The sequence below is a fragment of the Struthio camelus genome, chromosome 2, assembly GCF_040807025.1.
Source record: "Struthio camelus isolate bStrCam1 chromosome 2, bStrCam1.hap1, whole genome shotgun sequence".
NCBI lineage: Eukaryota > Metazoa > Chordata > Aves > Struthioniformes > Struthionidae > Struthio > Struthio camelus.
This window is the reverse complement of record NC_090943.1, coordinates 24,668,298-24,689,106: the sequence shown is the minus strand read 5'-3', so window position 1 is coordinate 24,689,106 and position 20,809 is coordinate 24,668,298. Positions and strand designations below refer to the sequence as shown.

Here is a 20,809-nt window from a genome sequence, read left to right as displayed (position 1 = left end):
GGATCCAACAGGGACATCTGGGTCTTCCTGAGGGCTTACCGTAACCAGTAAGGAATGATATAGCAGTCCCAGCCTTGCTTGTATTGCATGGGTCTGTAATCCTCTCTTCTATCTTTCTTATACCATTCTGCCTTTACAGAAATTAGTGTGCAATTTGCAGAGCCATTTTGATAGCTCAGATGGAACCTGACAAATGTTGAAATATAAACAAGAAACCTTAATCTTACAGCAGTGCAGAGCATCATGCTTATGATCCTTAGATGAGTAAAACGGACAATATAAATGACTTCTACCTTGTATCAAGCAGAATGCTGCTTCAAAGCTACCAAATTACTCTTCTCTTGTAGCAGGAGTGAGGCCAGAAACAGGCATCAATAGCTAAGGGAATTATTTGCATTTTAAAATCATTTTGCCTCACCCACAGCCTTTTCCAATGAATTCTTTTTTGTCTTAGATTTTTGAAAGCAAGGGAAGGGTTGGGCTAAGTGCTAAGATGTGCTTGAGATTTATTTCCTCTCTGAGCAGAGGATTATACCCAGTCGTCAGTCTCACTCCTGCCTGTGTTCATTAACAGTAGAAGATAACGCCCCTGCGCTGCTGCCTTTTATACTCCTTATAAAGACTTGCAGGGCTACTAATGCAATTTCTGGTGAATAGTTTGACACTGCAAGTCCTGAACACCCACATAGTTGAGGCAAAAGATTGAGGGGAAGAAAGAAATAAAGCATCCCCTTAGCTTTGCCTGCCTCATTTCACCATTTCCACAGAAGACTATCTGCCCCCTCACCCCACCCCATGCTGTCCACAATAGTTTTACATATGATTTTGATTTAAGATAAGTTTGCATTATTCAGCTTGGATTTCTGTTTTTCTCCTCATGGTAGGTTTAGTACTATGGGATCAGAGCCAGGGAATGTTTGGGGGGATTTATCTGTTTTCATCTAAGGTGGTCAATATGAAGCAGTGGAATTTTTACACAAGTGTAGCATGTTTGGCACTGTACTTCAAATGCATATTAGCTTTCCTCTCTTTTCAGGCCTAGAAGACTTACACTGAATGCTGAAAACAGTGCACGATTCTCTGTCAGGCTGGTGAAAAGTACACCTCACAGACTTAAGAGAGGAGCCTTTTGACTTTTTCACATTGCTGGAAAAAACTGGTGAAACAGTCACACCTTCGGTAAGCAAAAGGGTGACAAGGAATGCTGTCTGACTCAACCATGAGATGAGGGTGAAGCCAAATAGAAAGCTACAGGTAGAGCTTTTGTCTGCTATTAGAAATAAAATTCAGTCTGGTCTTAGAATGGATACTGTCTAATAGTCTTGACTTCAGAATCATTATTGTGATCCCATGAAAATCACTTCCTGCTCATGAAAGTATTTCTGTGGGGAGGGTCTTTTTTTTTTAATATGACACAGATAAGTGCACTGAAAGTAAATTTAAAAAATTAGGTTTTTTGCCACTGCTTTCAGTACCGTTTGGATCTTCTCTCGATTTTGGTGCTACTCAATATGTTTTTCAAAGTTATCTTTTATTCCACTGGAAGGCAGCACAATGCAGAAGGCAGCAAGTCATTGGAAAGCCCTTGCAGATAGACAGGAATTAGGTTTTCTGTTGCAAACATCCAGCAGTAAACTTCCAGCTGGTAAGAATGCAGTGCCTGCTAGTGAGCTCCTCACAAAGCCAATTTTTTTCTCTCATTCTTTAGGAGATGCACTTAAAAAAAATTAACTTCTCCATAATTTTATTTGCTACTTTAAGAAGCAGTAGCTAAGTTAATTATTCTTCTCATGCTACTACTTTTCCTGTCCATGATGACTTGCCTCTAATCTTTGGTTATTTTGCTTATGGAGACCGTGAAACTATAGGTAATTCCTAAGTATACAAGTATATTTTGTGTATTTCATTTAAAATAAAAGTACCCATTGTCGTGTAATAGCTAAAAGGAGTTATAAGCCCTAGTCTGAAACTAATTTTGTTCACTGTCAGAAACTGGTCAAACAATTTATGCTAAAGGCGTCCCCTCTGAAGATCCCATCAAACATTTAAGAAACAAAGTTATATTTTACTAAATTCCCAGACTGGCTCAAGAATCACATAATTACAAAAGAACAAACTTCTATTTATTCTAACTCTATATTTTTAATAGTAAAAAGAATTTCATGTGCAAAGTGAAATAATACATCAAGTATTATTTACCATAATAATATCTCTTAAGAAAAATGACAATTTTCTTTTGAATGTTACAGCTGTTAGCAAGGAAGTTCAACCAGTTGTACAACATATAGTTGTAATTCCAAGTCTATCAGAATCAGTGGAAAGATTTCTGTGGATTCCGGTGGATTTTGATTTAAGCTCCACTAAGTTCTAAACACATTTTCCGATCAATGCCATTTTCACTATAAAATTTTACTTATAAAAGATTCAGCATTTCCTTACATTTACAATAGCCTTTCCCATATCTGTTTCACCTATTTGTGTTGACAATAAAGACCTATATTCCATGCTGATGAAAATAGAGTCCTCAGTGCTGCAAATACGTAAGCATATACTTGACTCTGTATGTTACTGAAGTGAATAGGATTATTTATACCATTAAAATTAAATGTAGGTATAAGTCTGAATAACTGGAATCCAGTTCCGTATGAGTTAAAGGAAGGACATATGCTCTGTTCTTTTAGAATATCTTATATTAACTATGTAAACTGTAAGGTGCTAGTTAATTATGAAGTATATGCTGTTGAGAATTGATTTTAAAATATTAAAATCTGTATTCCACTTCCCTCCTTGCACTGTCTCAAAGAAAACCATAAACTTCCAAATAAATTGTTGGAAACTTTAAAACGTAACCATTGATCTTTTTCAGAAGGAGCAAAAATATTAAGCACTGCCCAACTTCAAGCAAATACTTTCTTCTTGCAAGTGGAACATCAAAAGGGCTTGTGCATATAACATGTCAAGCTGTAGAGCTGGCAAACATCCACTGCCATGTCCAGATATGAAACGACATAAAAGCACTATCATTTTTCAACATTTTACAGTTGCCATTACAGGCATTTTGCTGTAAATCATCTGTACCAAATAACAAGCATTGAACTGGCTGGAGTAAGAGAACAAAATGCTTATCTGATCATTTAGCAGATCATCTGACACTTGTTGAGAACAGCAGGCTATCATCTTGGGTAAAGCACTTCAGTCCAGATGAAGGCACCACTATCAATATAGTTCTGCACAACATGTGTTTCTGTTACGGAACACATGCTGCAAGAAAATAAAGAGAGTCTGAACATAGCTGTCAGCCTGGGGCCTTTGAACCTTTTTGGATGAGCAATGCATTAACCATCAAATCTCTCTGGATGAAATCATGGCTCTCCTGATGTTAGAGGTTGAAGTTCTGTCATTGAGCCTATAGGACCAAGATTTTTCACCTTGTGTCTTCCAGCACAAGCATCAATCAACCATTCAATCTGTGCTTGTTCAAAACAAAACTTTACAGCCTGTGTTTTCTAAAATATATTTAATGTAAACTGTATTACTATGTTGGTTTTAAGGATAAGAAAATATTCTGTTCCTTCCCACTACCCCTTGACAGACTGACATGATATATTTGCCACAGGATTTAATTTGGAAAAGTTTGGTCTGAACTTACCTTTTAAAAGAAGGACTGTGAATGATAAATCTCAATAAAGATGAGATCAATAAGCCTCCATATTTTAGCTGACTTATATACTATAATCAAATTTTCACTCATATTTTACTTATTTCTATCGTTAATGACAAAATAGAGTGAATTTAAACTACTGTATTAAACCTAAGAAGAAGAAGAAGCAAATTCCTTTAAATTACTCTCCAAACACAATTTTTTGGCACTAGCAAACTATTGAATCAAATTTAATCCTCCCAGACCCATTTTTCATAAAAATCCAGGGCAATACAAATCTCTATCTACAAATAAGGCAAGGACTTTGGTATTCAGCTATCACTTCTGTAGGGATTACAGGTACTGTCATATGATGTGCCTGATGCTCTGTGAGGCAGAATCCTCAGAGAGGCTTACAGACCTTTCTGCTAGGGTAGCAGAAACAATATAGATAAGAGAGAGGATGCCATAGATAATCCATAAACCTGTAAGAGGTAACTGCTGACTGGGAGAAGAGTGAGATCACTGAACCTGACAGAAATAAGATTTTAAATTTTGCACAAAGACTTCCTCCAGATTTTTTTGCCCCAAAACAAGCTAGTTAGACATCGTTTTCAAAGCTTTTTCTTTTCCCCAGGTGAAAAGTCCATCCTGACTGCAATAAAGCAGTCTGCATGTTGATGACTAAGCAATTATTTAAAAATGGAACTGGTATTATTACCAATAACTCCCATAGAAAGCAATAAAGATATTTCCTTTAGATATTATTTCAGGAATTTACACTAGAAACATAAGAAAGACTGATCTCAATATTTTCATCTACAAATACTTTAACAGCTGTGACCAGAATGACCAAATGACCAGAATGATTAGAATGACATGCACTCCACACAAAGATACCATTTTCATGTTACTTACTGCTATGCTTCCCTCAGGGAGCTTTGCTGGCTGCACTTTATATGGCATCTTCTTAACTTCAAAGGACACATTGGAAAAAAGAGTATAGTGATCATTTTTTCTCTGAAATTACATAAAAAAGAAATTATTAAAAAACATGTTTATACTTAAAAGCATTATGAGAAGTATGCTGCATACAGAGAACTGATTTCCTAAAGCAAAGATGGTTTCTTCTGGTAAACGGCAGAGCAGTCCTGGGACATGTACACATCTGCAAGACAAACACATACTACAGCATAAACCTGAAATAAAACACTGCATGTTCAGAGGAGGGAACAAGGGTCCAATCTGTAGAAAGGCACATTCAGTTGTTCCTCATATTTCTCTTTGCAATAGGAGACTGGTGGGTTCGAAACAGAAAGGAAGTTTATGGGGTGTCTGTTTTAAAACCTTGCCTCTGCTCACCGAGCCCAACAGGAACTGAAGGTCTCTTGAGAAGAATTCCAGGCCCACGCTCACATCAACCTGACAGAAATCCTTGTTGCTGTAAAAGGAACGGCTGTGCGTTCCCATCAGAGTGTGTGATGGATTTCTTTTTCTAGTAGAGTTCAAAACAGCCAGAACCACTCACCTTATTTTTTTTGCTACATAGTGCAAATGCAATAGGAATGTACAGTAGCCATTGCTTACCTGGTTGCCTGGCAAAATATTTATATAGCTCTCATTAAGCACTTCAACAAACCAAAGATGTGCAGGTAAAACAATACATATGTTTCTGTTAATTCTCTGTCTTTCATTTAAACTTGCCTGTATTTATCAGATATGATTAGGTTAGATATTATCCTCCCTGATTTAGAATGACTAAAAACTGTTACATCATGTAGCTCATCCTGTGGTTTTCCATGGATGCTTTCAGCTCATTTAGAAGCCAGATAGGAACTGACTACCTCTGACCAATTGTCCTGTTATGACCTTGACAATAATGTCCCGTATTGTGCAAACTGCCTTGGAGATGATAGCTATGAGCTAATACATCTGCTGGAAAAATATCTGCCTAAATCCATCATGAATTGGCTTAATCTCTGACATGTAAAAGTCCATGTCACTTAAAAGAACCTTAATGGTTGCAATATTTCCTACAATGGATATGAATAACTTCAGGATAAATATTTTGAATCCTGTTGTGCTCTGGCATCAACGGTATCTTACTGGAATTATTTCTGAAGGCTAAGTACATCAGGCATCAAGTAAATCTTTCAATTCACTCTGAGTGTGACATCTTTCCATTTCACTGAATGTTATTTTATTACAGAGAGATGATCCTGCACTCTAACTGCGAGTTATTTTCCTTGTTTTTATCTTAAGGAAGGATGGCTATGCGGTTGCCACACTTTTCTGGAACTCAAGAAACCTGTTTTTAATTCCATTTCTGCAGCTTTTTGGGGGGCAATGCTACATGTGGCTTATCTTGTATATCCCATCCCACGTAAAACAGGCATAATGATATGGATCTCCTTTAAAAGTGCTTTGATACGTCCCGAAAAGCATTACATAAGGACTAGGAATTCTGACTATCATTATATCCCCTTGCATTAGCCTCTCTGAGGTAAACAGTTTTAATCTTTTATATGAGAGGATTTTTGAGGCCCTTAATCATTTTTGCTACCTGCCTCACACCTTTCAGTAATGCGATGACCAGAATCCAACATAGTATTCCAAAGCTGATTTATGGAAAGAGTCTGGTAACTAAAGCAGTCCTCCAATCTGGCACCAGCTGCTTGCAGATTACATTGAGTGGCCAAGAAATGAACTGGCATGGGGTTTAAATTACTGCAGTAACCTGAGCCAAGTGTAAAGTCTACCTTATCCATGTTGCGAAGTCTGGTTATTAAAAAAAAAAGTTCCAAGCACTTAGGAACTCTCCCTCATTTTCAAGGTTGACTGATGGAAGTACAGAAAGCCATTTCAGATCTTCTCAATTCATACTTGCATTTAAGAACCATTTAAAAAGAAACACAGTAGTTTCAACTTTCACCATATTTCCTAGGAACTTGTTCTGTATGTTGCACTGTATAGCACTTCATTAATCATTTAAATCTTTCTACCCCAGACACACCTTTCAGTTTATTTTATTGACTGTATTTGTGTCCAGTGTATTTAGAACATCACTGTCACTTCCTAAATTGCCTTTTGCAAAGCTCCTTCTGCCTACTGGCACATTTGGGAGTTTTGCTTCTTTGGCAAGGTTTGGTTTCTATGTGAATACTCAAAATCTTTTCCTCCCTGGCAGGTGTTCTTTCTTTCTGGGATTTCCTGTTGCATCAAAGATATTACCCCTCCCAGTCTGAAAAAGATTTCACCTCTTTCAGCTGCTTTGTGGAGCAAAGATTGAGGTAAAAAGACCCCCCCAAGATGATTTTGGCTACTATTCCCCTCACCGGGTGAGAAAGATTTGTCTGCGAACATAACATGCAGTAAACACAAGCTAAATGTGGGAGGCAGCTTGGATGTAGTTGAATGACCAGGCACACGCACAAAGTTTCTCCATCATCCTCCTAGGGATCGAAGTAAGGTTGACTGGCATGTTCCCTGGATCCTCCTTCTTGCCCATCCTGAAGATATGTCAAGATATTTGCTTTTTCTAGGCCTCAGGAACCTTTCCTGATCGCCATGACCTTTCAAAGGTTATCAAGAGCGGTCTCACAATGACATTGGCCAGCTGCCTCAGCACTTCTAGGTGCATCTTATCAGATCCCATGGACTGGAGCATAACCAATTTATTAAGTGTTCCTTAACCTGATCTTCCTCCACTGAAGGTAAATGTGCCACCTGCCACCTTTGCTTTTTCTTGCTCATCAGGATGGATCATTCTTGATCTTGGAGAAGGTGATCCATGAAAATCAACCAGCTCTCCTGGACCCTTGTGCTCTCCACAACCGTCTCCCATGGGATTCTTCCAAGGAGATCCCTGAACAGGTCAAAGTCTGCTCTCCTGAAGTCCAGAGCTGTGATCTTGCTATTTGCCTTGTCTCTTCTGCCTTCTTTTTAAACAGAGAGCTTTGTCTCTGAATACGTGAGAGTGTTTATTGGTGATATAAGCCAGCAGATTTATTGCCTCCTGGAATTCATCTGGCTATGCTATAACTTTGCTCTTTTAAAATATTGCGCGTAGCCAAATACTTAATATTAGAACATTTAACCTCTCCTTTGGGCCAATGTTAGGAATGAGCAATATCAAGAAAACTACCTTAAGTGACCACATAAGGATAGTTAAAACAGCTCCGTAAAATAGATGGCTTCTGATAAAATACATTTTCTATCAGTTGGTTTTGAAATAAAAATTAGATAGACTTAATATTAGACTCAGCAAATAAAGATAATTTTAATATAATTTTATGGTACTTAACATTTATGAGATGGTCTTCACAAAAATAATCTTTTTTTAAATCATACTAATTATTTTCCATTTTCAAACTCAAGCTATTCTTCATCTTTTATTCCAGAGCATTACAAATCTCAGGCAAAGCCCTGGCATGTTTCCGTAGTTGTACAAGGATTTGCACTAAGAAATTCAGAACTTCTTCTACCTAAAAAAGGTTCCTGATTTCAATTCTAAGCAATTCACATTAAGCAGGATTCCGAATATGATATATAAAAATAATCTATAATGAAGAGGGCAGCGTATGTTACATTACTAAAGGAGTAGACAATAGAAAAGTAATTCACACAGTTTGATTGCTAAGGTATAGTAAGGGGCATTCGCCCTCTTAAAACATCCTACAAAGAAAACACAACTCTCATGGAAAAAGAAACCCTTTCACCTACTTTGTATGACTTACTTCATTTTCAGCTTATATCAGCAATAAGAACCTCAGAGAAGGGCACTTCCTGTGGATTAATGCTTGCCTGGGGTTAATAGCCTGGGGTTGTGCCCAGAGCTGTCAACTCTCCTCCGCCCATTATTAAGATTCCAGAAATGAGGTACACCTCCATTGCTTTACAGGAATGGAGAATATAGAAGACTAGAGAGTATTTTCTTGCATTCACAGAATTATGTGTTGTGGCAAAGGGCTTTCATACAGTGACTGTGGTCAGCATCAGTTAGAGAAAGGATTTTTATGTATACCACCATCTTAGACATAGGCAGCTGTCTCTCCTACAACTGTGTTTATAATTCTCAATTCATTCTTGAGAAACAGCATTTCTTTACCACATCATTTTTTATATTGCTTATGTTTAAATTTTCAGTGTTTACTGTAAGCTGCAGGACCTGGGGTCTGCAGTTCTAGCTGAAGATGTAGTTATGGCTCAGAGTAAGGGGAAGGAGGAATTTGGCCTTTGTGAATGTCAGTGCCTAAAGACCAACAGTAGGGAGCCCAGTTCCAGCTACCCTGGTCTTTTGAAGTTCCCATAGCAGTAGAGCAAGCAGAGCCTGCTCTTGCATACATTGCTGAGACAACTGTTTGCCAATATCCTAGCAAGCAGGCAAAACACGGCCATGCCCTCTGTTGCTTGGGCGGTAGATCCCTGCTAGTGTATTTATTAATGCTTCTCTCTATATACACACTTGCGCTTCACAAATAGAATTTTGAACTGAAGCCTCTGTTCTCTTAAACAGTTGTGAAACACAGGAGCATCTGGAAACAAAAGCAAGCATTTCCAACAAATATTCACTGCAATATTTCCCTAAGTACTGCTGAGGTAAACTTAGAAACAATGTGGGAAGTGCAGGAAACTCTTGGAAAATCTAGAAGGAGAGGTCAGGCTCCAATGTAATGCTGATGGTTTCTGAGGGAAGCTCAGGCAAAGACCTGAAGTCTCACCAAAGCATTTTCAAGGCATTTTGAGGCATCTTAGTCAAAGAGCAGGCTAAAATGCAGGGGGAAATCTGGACCACGGGTAGCTAGATTGAGGATAAGAGGAATTAAATGCTTTTAGCAGCTGCAAGAAGTCTGACAGGTTGTCATTTTTTTTTGCATGTTTCAAAGTTTAACTACTGGAAAGACTCCCCAGAATAACTTAGTTCCACTGCCTCTACGGAACATTTTTTAAATTTTCTGAAAGACTTTTTTTCCTGTTAGATGCAGCCCAGCGAAGGTGCTCTAACTGAAGGGCACGTACTTTCCCTGTTGCAAGTTGTATACTGCAGTGGAATTTTCCCCACAGCACTGATGTCTGTTGCATACAGAGTTCAGTGCTGTTGTAACAATACTCACCCTACATGACAAAAACTTGTTTTCCTTCATTTCCTTTGGCACACGTTAAAGAGGAGCAGGTAAGCAATAAGGTGTTACCTTTTAAATACGTGCTTTGGGAATTCATTAGCTTGCTTTCTTTGACCCACACCTCCAAAAACCTGAACAACTGCCAACAAATAGACTAGCTTACATAAATGCAGTGAGTAGAGGCTATACAACTATTTGTTCTTGTATTAATTTGTTAAAAAATGCATTTATGATTGTATGCATGATCAATAAGTAGTTGTGCAATCTGTAACAAGATGGCATGCTCTTGCAAATGTATCTGTGACCAAAGAGAATATAACTCCTCTGAAAATCAATACATCTCTAGCGTTAACTTCTTATACTTGACATATTATTTTTTTACATTCTTTTAAAGGGCATATGTAAATTATAATAAAGGCAGACATTTTGTTGTGATTTCAGATCACTTCATCATACAGATTTTAGGGTTTATGAACTTAAGACATTTATTTCTGGAGATACTTAACATTACCTATACTTTAACACATCTGGCAAGATTCTCATGTTCTGCTACTGTTAATGTTTTGAAAATAGTTTAAATAACATTCAGTTGAAAACAAAACTAGCACAAAACTAGCACACACCCTAAAAGTTTCTAACTACTTTATCCCAGTGTCAAGGTCTTTTTCTTTCTAGCTTTCATTCCTAGTAAACAATCACATCCAGCATAATACAGTATTTTTGGCCACACACAATTTGCCTTTTTACACATTTTGTTTTTTCAAGTGACAACGTTTGCTAACATAAAGGCAAATTTCTTTGACAACTTCCTTCTTTTGTTATGATATCTTGCTTGAAGGGGAGTGCATCAAATTTGTGGTTCTCTGAGTTAAAACCATCTACTTAAACTTCCATATATGGCTTATGTGACCAGTAAGATCTCTCTTACTAACTTTTAAGGTGCATTCCTGTAGGATAAAGTTTCTGGGGAGTCTGGTGCCCTATTTCTATCCACTGTTAGGGAATTTAGCCTGGCTGCACAACCATGCTTTGGAAAACACTGAGCAAGATTCACTTAGACGGAGATGCTTTCCATGGGGTCCCGGAAGCGGTTTTGTGCTGAGCGATGCTGAGGAGAGAAACAAATGTTCCTTGAGGTCGCACCCCACTTACAGGTGGAATAACTGCTCCCATAGTAAAGAGGAGAGGCAGAAAAGGGATTCAATAAAGGAGTATATACATGAGCTAGATCTCTCATATGTCTTGGGGTACCTAGATTGGTTCATCTCTGCTCTGCTTTCCAAGTCTCTGCAAACACCACGTGCTTCGCAGAGGACAGTCTATGTGGCCCCACTGCACTGGTTATCTGCATTCTGCCTCCAATTGCCTTTGTGCGGGTAAACTGAATCCACGTCCCAAAAGCATTACCTGGCCTAGAGGATTTCAACCACAGAGAATCAAAAAGTTACTGACTTCACCCATAATAAAATACAGAGATTCTTAACAAAACTTACCAAATAAACTCATTTAACAAAATAACATCATTACCAAATAAACTCATTTAACAAATAACCAAATTTAACAGAATACTTCATCTAGGAAGTACTATTTGAGCATGCACTCTAACAGTGATGACAGACAGCTCTAGGCACTGGGCAATGAAGGCAAAGAAAGAGTGGAGAGATGGGAGGATTCTTAGCTGATGGCCCAGAACACCAAAGTATTACATCAGCCTTTCTCTCATTTCCTATCCCCTTCCAAATCCCTGCATTTCATTTTGTGCACTGACAGAGGTGCAGCCTGAGCAGAGGGGAACACCAAGTGCGGTTTCGCAAGTTAAGAAGGGAATTGAATTCATGTCTTCCAGGCATCAATTCTTTAACTACCAGACTGCTAGCTCTAGCTCCAGATACCAAGTTAAAAACAAAACAAAACAAACAAATAACAAAAGTCCTCCTTAAGTCTTTTAACTAATGCTGTAGGAACCTCCCCTTGGGAGTGACTTTTAGATTCTGCATTCCAAAAGGGTGGAACTATCCCTGGTTAACCCTGACTTGGGTATCCATCCCCCTGATAAGGAAGAGCTTTCACATATCACCCTGATGGTTAGCACAAGTCAATTTGTCTTTCTGAGGTACCTCACTCTCTCTGTATGCTGTACAGGGAGACTAGGCACTTAGTTTCAGGATTTGGATTCCCGTCTGGAGACAGGCCTGTAAGATGTGGGTGTTGCAGAATTCATCACTTTTATTTTATCAAGCATCTATTACCATATTTAGGCACATAAGAAGAAATAGGAGGAGGAAATGTAAAGGCTTAACAGAGAAGCCAAAATACAGCTTTGTATTCTAAAGGAGCACCCAAAGTGCTCCTTTACAAAGTGGCTGCCATGTTTCTGTGGCTTTTCAACTTTCACATATTAAAGCAAGATTTTTCTCCTTTCTAGTTATTAAAATTCATGCAGGCAGGGGTGCAAAACTCAAATATCTGGATCTGTGTAAAAGCCAAGGGAAAAAAAATAAAATTATATTCAGTAACGCTATCATAAAATAAACTTCAAATCTCCTGGGAGCCTCGCACACCCTTTGTGGTTTTTTTTGCATTACTGTCTCCCCAGGCACTCCCAAAAGGAGATTTGTTAGCACTGTGAGGAACTTTCAATACAGGCTGAAACAATACTCAAGAATGAGCTGAGTTCCACTTCCCACCATGCTGTAAGTGTCCAAAGAGCTTGGAGCCTGGAAGAACGTCACAAGTCAGACAGATGGTACAGATTCATCATTTAGAAATACATTTTTAAAACAGATGTTTTACTACCCAACTCCTTAATCTTCCATTAAAAAGTACCCATCAGAGTTCAAAGAACACCGGGCAAGATCCCCTTGGATCTCCGTCTGATAACTCAGAAATACCACGATTAGACAAATGGAGGCATAAAGCAGCCCTAATAGAACACAACGTAACATAACCACGTAAGCTTGTTTCTGCTTTGCATGAATTGGGCTACGATTTGCTACATCAGCAAGTCTGAATCCAAAAGCCAGCTTTAGTAGAAGGTTCATATTTACAGCCTGGCTTTGAAGTCAATCCAAAAAAAAATCTGTGATTCTTCTTGGCCTTTGCACAATGTCTGTCTCTATCTTCATTGGCTGGTTGGAAAATTTGGGCTGCTTTATTTACTCAGACACGTCTAATCATTGCACATCGTATAACTGCTATTTGTTACGGGGGTTTGGATCTCAAGGTGTAAAGAGGCAGAGGGGTCAGTTGTTGTCAGTTAAACTTAAGTGCCAGAGGAACAAGTTGCTCAATACATGAGTGACCTTTTGTGGCAACAAAATGTATAGGTTGATCCATATAACCATCACAAGAAATGTAAAACATTTCATATTAATATTAATCATAATCAAATTCTTATCAGGTTTCCATTAGCATATCCATGAGGAGAAAATATTGTGCACAGTGACAATTTGTGCTTAGCTATTAACAAGTGCAAAGGATTTCTTCTGTAGGTCATCATATCTTCATTTAGATTATAACACAGCTGAGGATTGATGCATGTTACCATTATCCTGCTTTTCTGGCATATATAAATTCTGTTTATTAATTACATGTGCAAAAGGACTTGGGATGTTGTTGCAGAGAGAGCAGCATTTCCTCTAAATTTCCATGCAGAACCACAGCTTTGGGGTTCAATCCGGCCCCTGAGCACTGCTTCCTGGTTCAGAATCACCACAGCCTGGTTATTTCGACGGCATTTTAATCCTCAGCTTGAATCTGCAGCGTTCAGCCCAGCAGTTTTTTTAGTTGCATTTTGCTTTACTCCTGAAATGATCTTGGGAACTAGAAGTTTACAGGCTTACTAAGAGCAGATGATGCCCTTTTTAGGAAATTAATTATGGTCTGCAGTCTTTTATGGCAATGGCTGTATAACTGCTAATTTATAAATGGGCTCTGAAGAAGGGAACTGTTTTGAGGTCAGTGGGAGGAAGGCAACCAGATCCCACATCCCTCTGTCTCTCTTCCCAGTAGATAAGTTTGCATGTGAAGCAGGGGTTATTCCTTCCGGTAGCTTCTTAGGCATAAGGGGGAGGGAGGGTGCAACAGTTCTTTGGGCACTACTTTTTTTAATTGGAAAAAAATCCTATAGCTTTCAGTAGAGTTTTCTGAGCATTTACAAGGCTTGCAAGTTACTTTGAGGATATCTGAAGGAAGTAGAAATGCTAAAGCAGATAAAATTATCACAGCCTATAAAAAAGCTAGTTTGATAGCAAGGATATGTAGGGACAGGGGAGTAAGCTAAAGATGTGTTTGCAGGAGCATTTGCCCTGGGGTCTCTGACCCACGAAGCCTACAGGATGGCTCATCCTTGCCCCCTTCCCACAGCCTGGCACAAGGTCCCGCCTCTGCCTTGAGGACCATATGAGGAGCGAGGCACAAGTACAGCAAACAGGATTTATTAAGGTGGAAGGAGGAGCCAAAGGGCCTGCAGCATCCTCACTGGCATTGCCTGGTGTGCTTGTACACATCGTGTCATGAGGCATGAGGTGCAGCTGTGATCCTACAGCACCATCCAGATCCGGAGGAAGGCAGAGAAGGGTGTTTCAGATCGGATGGGTGAAATATCCTTTTAAGATACCACTCTGTCTTGCCACTGACTACAAAGAATTGGACAACCAGCTTTGGCACCTAACTTTAGATGACTAAAATGAAGTAAGAGGAGACCCATTGCTCCTACATTAAACACACCACTGAACTTCATGCTGTTATCCTTACCCTAAGCCTAACAAGTCAGGATGACTAACGCTTAGATTCTAGATAAAGATTCTATCTTGATTAGGAGACACTAAGAAAAGGAGACTTCATTTCTTCTAAGGCTAGTTTGGTCCAATCTCTTATATACCCCCTGTCATAAACATAAAACTCAGAGAACCACTCTCTATTTCTTGTTTAACTTGTTTAACTTTAATCTATTATTACTATTTGTTACATACTAACCTGGTCTTACAAAAACTCCCAGACTAACTGAGACTAACTCCCAGACTAATGAGACTGGCACTAAATAAACAGCCTAAAAACTTGGTGTCTAGGATCTATGCAAAAGGTTTTATATGTACGGTTCTTCACAAGACAAAGCTTTGGCCCCTTTACAGAAATAATTGTATTTCACCAGCAGAATCAGGAACAGAAGAACTTGGCTGGATCCCGAATGTCACAGGTCCAGTTCCCAATAAGGTAGCTAGCTAGCTAAGCTTTAGCTTTTTCTTGATGAAGAAGATGGGGAAGGCTCACTTGTGACACTGCTTGGACACTGCAGTGGTCAAAGTTATGCCTCATTTTTCCAGCCAAGCATAAGGACTTTCTGGCTCTCTTCCTCTCTGTGGGTTAGGAATGGTGAACTAATTGAGTTAACTGAATGTTAAGCCCGTGTCTAGAGGTCAAAGGTCAAACAATCTCTTACTGGGGTTTGACAAAAATTGGAATAAATTTCCCATTATATTTTCCTATAGCTATGTTTCTCCAGTGAATTCAGAGATGCTCATATACTGTATTTTCTGTGTAAACTTCTGTAAGACCTCTGCAAAAGCTTACACTAAAAGATCTCTAGCCCAGTTATCCAGACTTAGAAGGCTGGAGAGACATCCCAGCTGTCAGGCTTTTGGGCTTAAATTTGGAAAAAGTTTATTTTTTTTCCCACTAGCAGATGATGTGCTGAACAAGCCCAAATGCAGTACACCCAGCCTCGCCTCTCAAACACATCTGTTGGTTGCTCCTCAATATGACTGATATTGAGCACCATATATGACTGATATTAAAAGCACCATATTTCCGTTAAGGGAACTGAAAAGTAGATATGAAAGCTGGTTGTGATCCTGTTTGTTAATAGAAATAAAATGTACTGACAAATTAGAAATTAATTCAATTAGTATCTAAAAGTAGGTCCTGTGTTACTGAGTCGGTTAGGAATCACCCTCAAGCATGTAGCTGTACACTCTCTTCTAGGTCTTAGTGGAGCTTTTAGCTGCTTGCAGAAGAAAAAGAATGTGACCTTAAGTCTTGACCGATAGAAAGGACTGTTCAGGTCATCCTTTTAGTACCCACTGGTGTAGTTTAGTACACTAGGAGAGACCTGTGACTCCCCTAAGTAGGTGCCCATTGCAGATTTGGAGCCATGACTGTTAGCTCTTCACCTGGCATTCAAATTAGGCAAAATACCCTTCCATCTGCTTTCTTATTTCTCCAGGGAAGCAAGTTAAGAGAGGCAGACTTTCTTTTATCTGCTTGCACATTTAAGGACAGGGTTAACTTAAAAGGTGTGAGAAGCTTAATTTAAAACTCCTGCAGTAGTTGAGCATTCTCCATTCTTCTCTTTCTAGGGTCAGAGGCGCTATGGGGGTAAATCATCCTTCTCACACAGCTACCAGGAACACAGGAAGGCTCTTGCATTCCAGGCAGAAAGATTGGGGGATTCTGAATTCCTTGCAGAAGGAAGGAGGCAGTCAATCAGCTTGATTAAGAAAGGATCTGCAGTTATTTCCTAGTAACAGAAAACTGAATTATAAATTTCTCAATGTACTGCTCAGTGTTAAAGATTTTCACCCAAGCCCAGAGTGCTGATATTCTGTCATCCATCTCTTATGCATAGTTCTTAAAAATGTTCTAAGAAAAACATATTTGCCAGAGAAGTACTACAGCAATGTATGTCTGGAAAGTTGTTCATTTCAGATCTCAATATGTATCGTGGGATTTTTTTTATTTCCAAAGACAAGCTGCAATATCTTTATCTTTTCAGTAGCTTATGCATAATTCATAGAGAGGATTTCTTCAACTGGACATCTCAGAAAACACTGGCAAATCTGCATACCACTACTGTAAAAAGAGACAAGTCCCTGACAACCACAAAGTACTACAGGCACATGGCCAGCCACAGAGGTAACGATTCACAGCACAATCCCACTGCCTGATGCAGTGTAAATATAATCCTGACAGCAGGGAAGCTGCAAATGTGACTACTTGCAATGAGAAGCTCATCCTTTTTATGGTCTGCACTGTCCCTTTTTTTTTTTTCATGGTAAGTCACAGCTTGACTGCATGTGAATGTTATATGTCATATGAGCCTGATACACCAGGGAAGACGGAGGTGCAGAGCCCATTATGGGGACTTAATAGAATATTGATTTGGGTCCAAGAAAGTAGAGACAAAAACAGGAAAGGTGAATATTTGAGTTTTCAGGAAAGATTCAAGATATGAGTTTGAGAGGGACTGATAGTGAGAGAAGAAGTAGTAAACAGCATGCGTGTGATATGAACAGGAACCAGTGAGATGTTATTTTCAAAGTGATGACAAAAAGGATTTGCATTTGGGCCTTCTAAGTTTGTCATTTACACCCTTAACTATCTGATCAAATAAAAGAGGCAACGGTCTGTGCGTATAGAAAGAGATTTTTGTGTGTATTACCTGCAGGAAAGTTTCGGCCCATAGCCGCGACCTGATTTTTAACGCTGCACTCTTCCCTCTCTCCAGTTGTCCCACAGTGCAGGAAATTAGGATACACTTCACATTTGTACAGTTCTGTGCACAAAATAAAGGGAAGTCATACCTATCTCTTAAAAATCTATGAAAACACTTACAAATGCTCTATATTAGCAAAACCAATCAACTTCCCCTTAAAGAGTTAAGCAGCCTGAAATCAGTAATTTCATCCAATATAATATATAAGAGAGAGCTCATGAGTCTTTGTGAGAACTATAAACCAGGGGGAGATTCTTTTTGTGCCGCCAACAAATACAACTAATTACCTATAGCAAAGAAAATAAAAGTAACAACTTGCAACAATCTGGTTTGAAGAACTTTAAAAACGTCCAAGTACTTATCAATCTTTGAAGCATATTCATTTTCTCTAACAGTCATTTCAACAAGGTTTTCTTCTATTCTCTAACCTCAAAGTCTGTACTTATGCTCTTAAATCTTTTCCCTCTTCTGACTCTCCTAGGCTTCTTACTGATATTTACATTACAGCAGCCAGAACATTTGCTGAGATTCATTAGTTGCTCCATTTGAAGCTTGTGGTCCACGAAACATTCCTGATGAGCGGTGATTCTGGCTCACATGCAGGACTGAAGGCAAAAGCCAAGCAATGCAAGTCAAAACTACATACTCTGTTAAAGTCCACCAGAAGAGTGCCACCAAGAAGGTTAAAAGCTGACTGAAATCCACTGAAGGCAATGAGGAGAGTCTCATGGGGTAATCAAAGAAATGATGGGGTTGTATGGGGCATAGAAAGGAAGGCAGATCTCATAGAGGAATAATTAAGTGTGTGTCATGGTTCTGAGAAAATGTATAGCTATACAAATGGGTTTTAACTGAATGGTAAAAGGTTGAAGTTTTAATTGATCCATATTTTAACAACAAAGCACACCTCTCCACACTTAGGAGAGTGAGAATGGCTGCACTACCAAGGACCGCACTTCATAAACTGATATGGTGATGGATATAATAGATCTGAAAACATCCTTACGGAATCCTGAACCTCTACAGACAGCATTCCCCACAAATCTCTTACATTATAACAAGTAGAAGCTGTGTGCTTAATCACTGTTTTCCAAATCCTCCTGAAAACGAAACTGTAAACCCTGAAACTTGCAACTATAAACCTTGTTTAAAATGAATATTTCAGAGGATTTGTTTATTTGGCTTTTCATATTTAAACTTCCTCCAGCCAGATTTACTTATCTTGCAAGAAAAAGGAGGGCTGTTTTTGTTCATCATCATGGACAAAAATACGTATTAACAAAATAAATCATTAGTATGCCTATTTTTGGCTGACATTTTAGGACCTGAGCACTTACTTCTATTTTTCTTAGCAATGGATTCAGCCCTTAGTGATTTACAGAACATTGTAACATTAGAATTAATGGAACAGAAACCAAATGTTTAATAAACAGCATAAATAGAATAAGAGGTTCTCGGAACATTTTTCTTCTCTGTGAAAATGAATATAACTTAAAACATCAGACCAAAAAATGGAAAATTTAGACCAAAATAATTTTTGGACCAGCCACTTTCTGGGACAACATTCACTTTGCATGAATACTTTCAATGAATCAAAAAAATTTAACATTTTTTGATCCGTAATACCTAATGCTGAAGGCATATGGAATTGTGTCACCTACCTCATTGAACACATGATACATTTGCTTGCTTTTCTATGTCCATCCTGATCAAAAAGCCCTGCTATATATGCAGTGATAGGCACTGTACCCAGTCCTATCCCAATCTGTGCTTAGAAGACTGCTCATCACATGTGCCAATTTTAGGTTTCTGTGTACTCAGTTGACTGCTATCAGTTTAGATTAAGCAGCCGAAAAATCTCTGCTTCATATTTTAAAGTGAGTAACAAGAGACACAGTACATGCTTATGAACTTGGTATACCACAGCTGCTGCTGCAATTTCTATATTGGCAGCATATAAGCCTTATTACTGAGAAAGATAACTCAGAATTAGGTATTACTGAAGACTGGACTAAGTGTTCTATGGGATTGAATGGCATGTCTTCGAAAGCCTAGGCATGTTTGCTTTAGTATCAGAGGAATCAGATTCTTCCCAGGATATTAGGTTGGTAAAAGAATTATATAGGAATCAGCAGTGATTACTGTTTGAAATGCGTTCATTTGTGATTCTGTTCACAGTAACAATATGGTATTAATTACTTTCAGATCCTGTCTTTTTCCTGTTATGAAAATTGCCAAATTTAACGTTCAGAAGCAACATTAAAATCCTTAATTCTATTACTCCAGAATATCTAGGGCTGTGCAGTTCATTTTTCCTGCCAAATTCTAGTGATGTCAAGGAACTCGGACACGAGCTTGCACTAAACAGTTTAATAAGAGACTGGACACCATGAGAGAAGCTCTGCCTGCAGTTCATAAAAATAAATGCAGAGCGCTGGCTGCAGGAACCCCACGACCGACCTCATGGTGGCCAAATCAGAACACAGCCGCTAGGCAAGGGGAGCTAATAACTATTACGCTTAAGGACGTGAAAAATGGAACACTGCAGAATGGAAAAAAAAAAAAACCTTTCAGAATAAACAGCCAAATTCAAATACTCGGGTACCAGACTGACTAATCAGAAATATTTTCCTAGACTAGCTGGGAGAGAGATCTTTGCTCTTGCTCATCATTATAAACAATTCAGCTGCTTTGAAGCATTGGTTGGAATGCTAAAAACGAGGTGAACGGTCATTTTTGCCTTGGCATGTTAAAAGATGTTTAGCTTTCCTTGGGTAAGTATTGAGATAAGTATTTACTGGGGGGAACAAATACACTCCAAAGTACTCGTATGTCAGAGCTGTTAATTCATACGAAAACATTAATTTAAAGCGTGAGCTACTCTTAATGAAAGAGCCAGATCCCCAGTGGTCAGCTTAACAAGAAGAGACCTACATTTCAAAAGTCAAAATATGAAATTTCACCAGTACAGACTATGGCCCTGAGACACAGGGATGCACTACGTGTGCAGCAGGGGCCCATTCCCTAAATCTGCACTGAAATTCCTGCCTTGAGTGTGTCATTGCATGACCACAGGGGTCTGTCTGCATGCAGCCCAGAGCAGGACAGCCAGGAGTTTAGCCTGCAAGATCCTTAAGTAAAAATCTGTCAAACAAATCTCTAACCTGTGGCACCGTGATACGTAACAAACTATTTAAAAATGAGAGCTTAAAAAGCAGTCAGAACGGTATTAAAAAGTCTGTAAAGCCATTGCAGTCAAACCAACAGCCATTCTGATTATGCTGTACACATAATCCCGGTTTACAGGTTTTAGCTAGCTTACCAGTATTTTTGCGGAGCTTTTCCTCTGAGGTTCTGCCAACGTGACCTCCCTTCTCCTGATGTAATGGGGAATTGTGGAATTATGTAAAAAAGCAGCTAGTTCTGGAGTGTCTTGTGGAACAGCAAACTGTAAAAATAAAAAAGTGATTGGTAACGATATATCCATACAATGACTCTAACAGATTCGTTGCCTATTTAGAAGTTGCCTATTTAGATTAACGTTGTTTTTTCAAT

At 38.8% G+C, this 20,809-nt stretch overlaps 1 protein-coding gene across 1 annotated transcript in view; it reads right to left on the bottom strand.

Moving 5' to 3' along the window:
- ITGA8 (integrin subunit alpha 8) overlaps positions 1 to 20,809 on the bottom strand; it is a 110,911-nt gene that overhangs the window by 7,578 nt on the left and 82,524 nt on the right. Inside the window, exons 26-28 of the mRNA XM_068934689.1 lie at positions 20,577 to 20,702; positions 17,201 to 17,314; positions 4,559 to 4,660 (exon numbers count right to left, since the gene is read on the bottom strand). Of these exons, the coding sequence (XP_068790790.1) occupies positions 4,559 to 4,660; positions 17,201 to 17,314; positions 20,577 to 20,702 (342 nt within the window). The remainder of the gene's footprint in view (positions 1 to 4,558; positions 4,661 to 17,200; positions 17,315 to 20,576; positions 20,703 to 20,809) is intronic.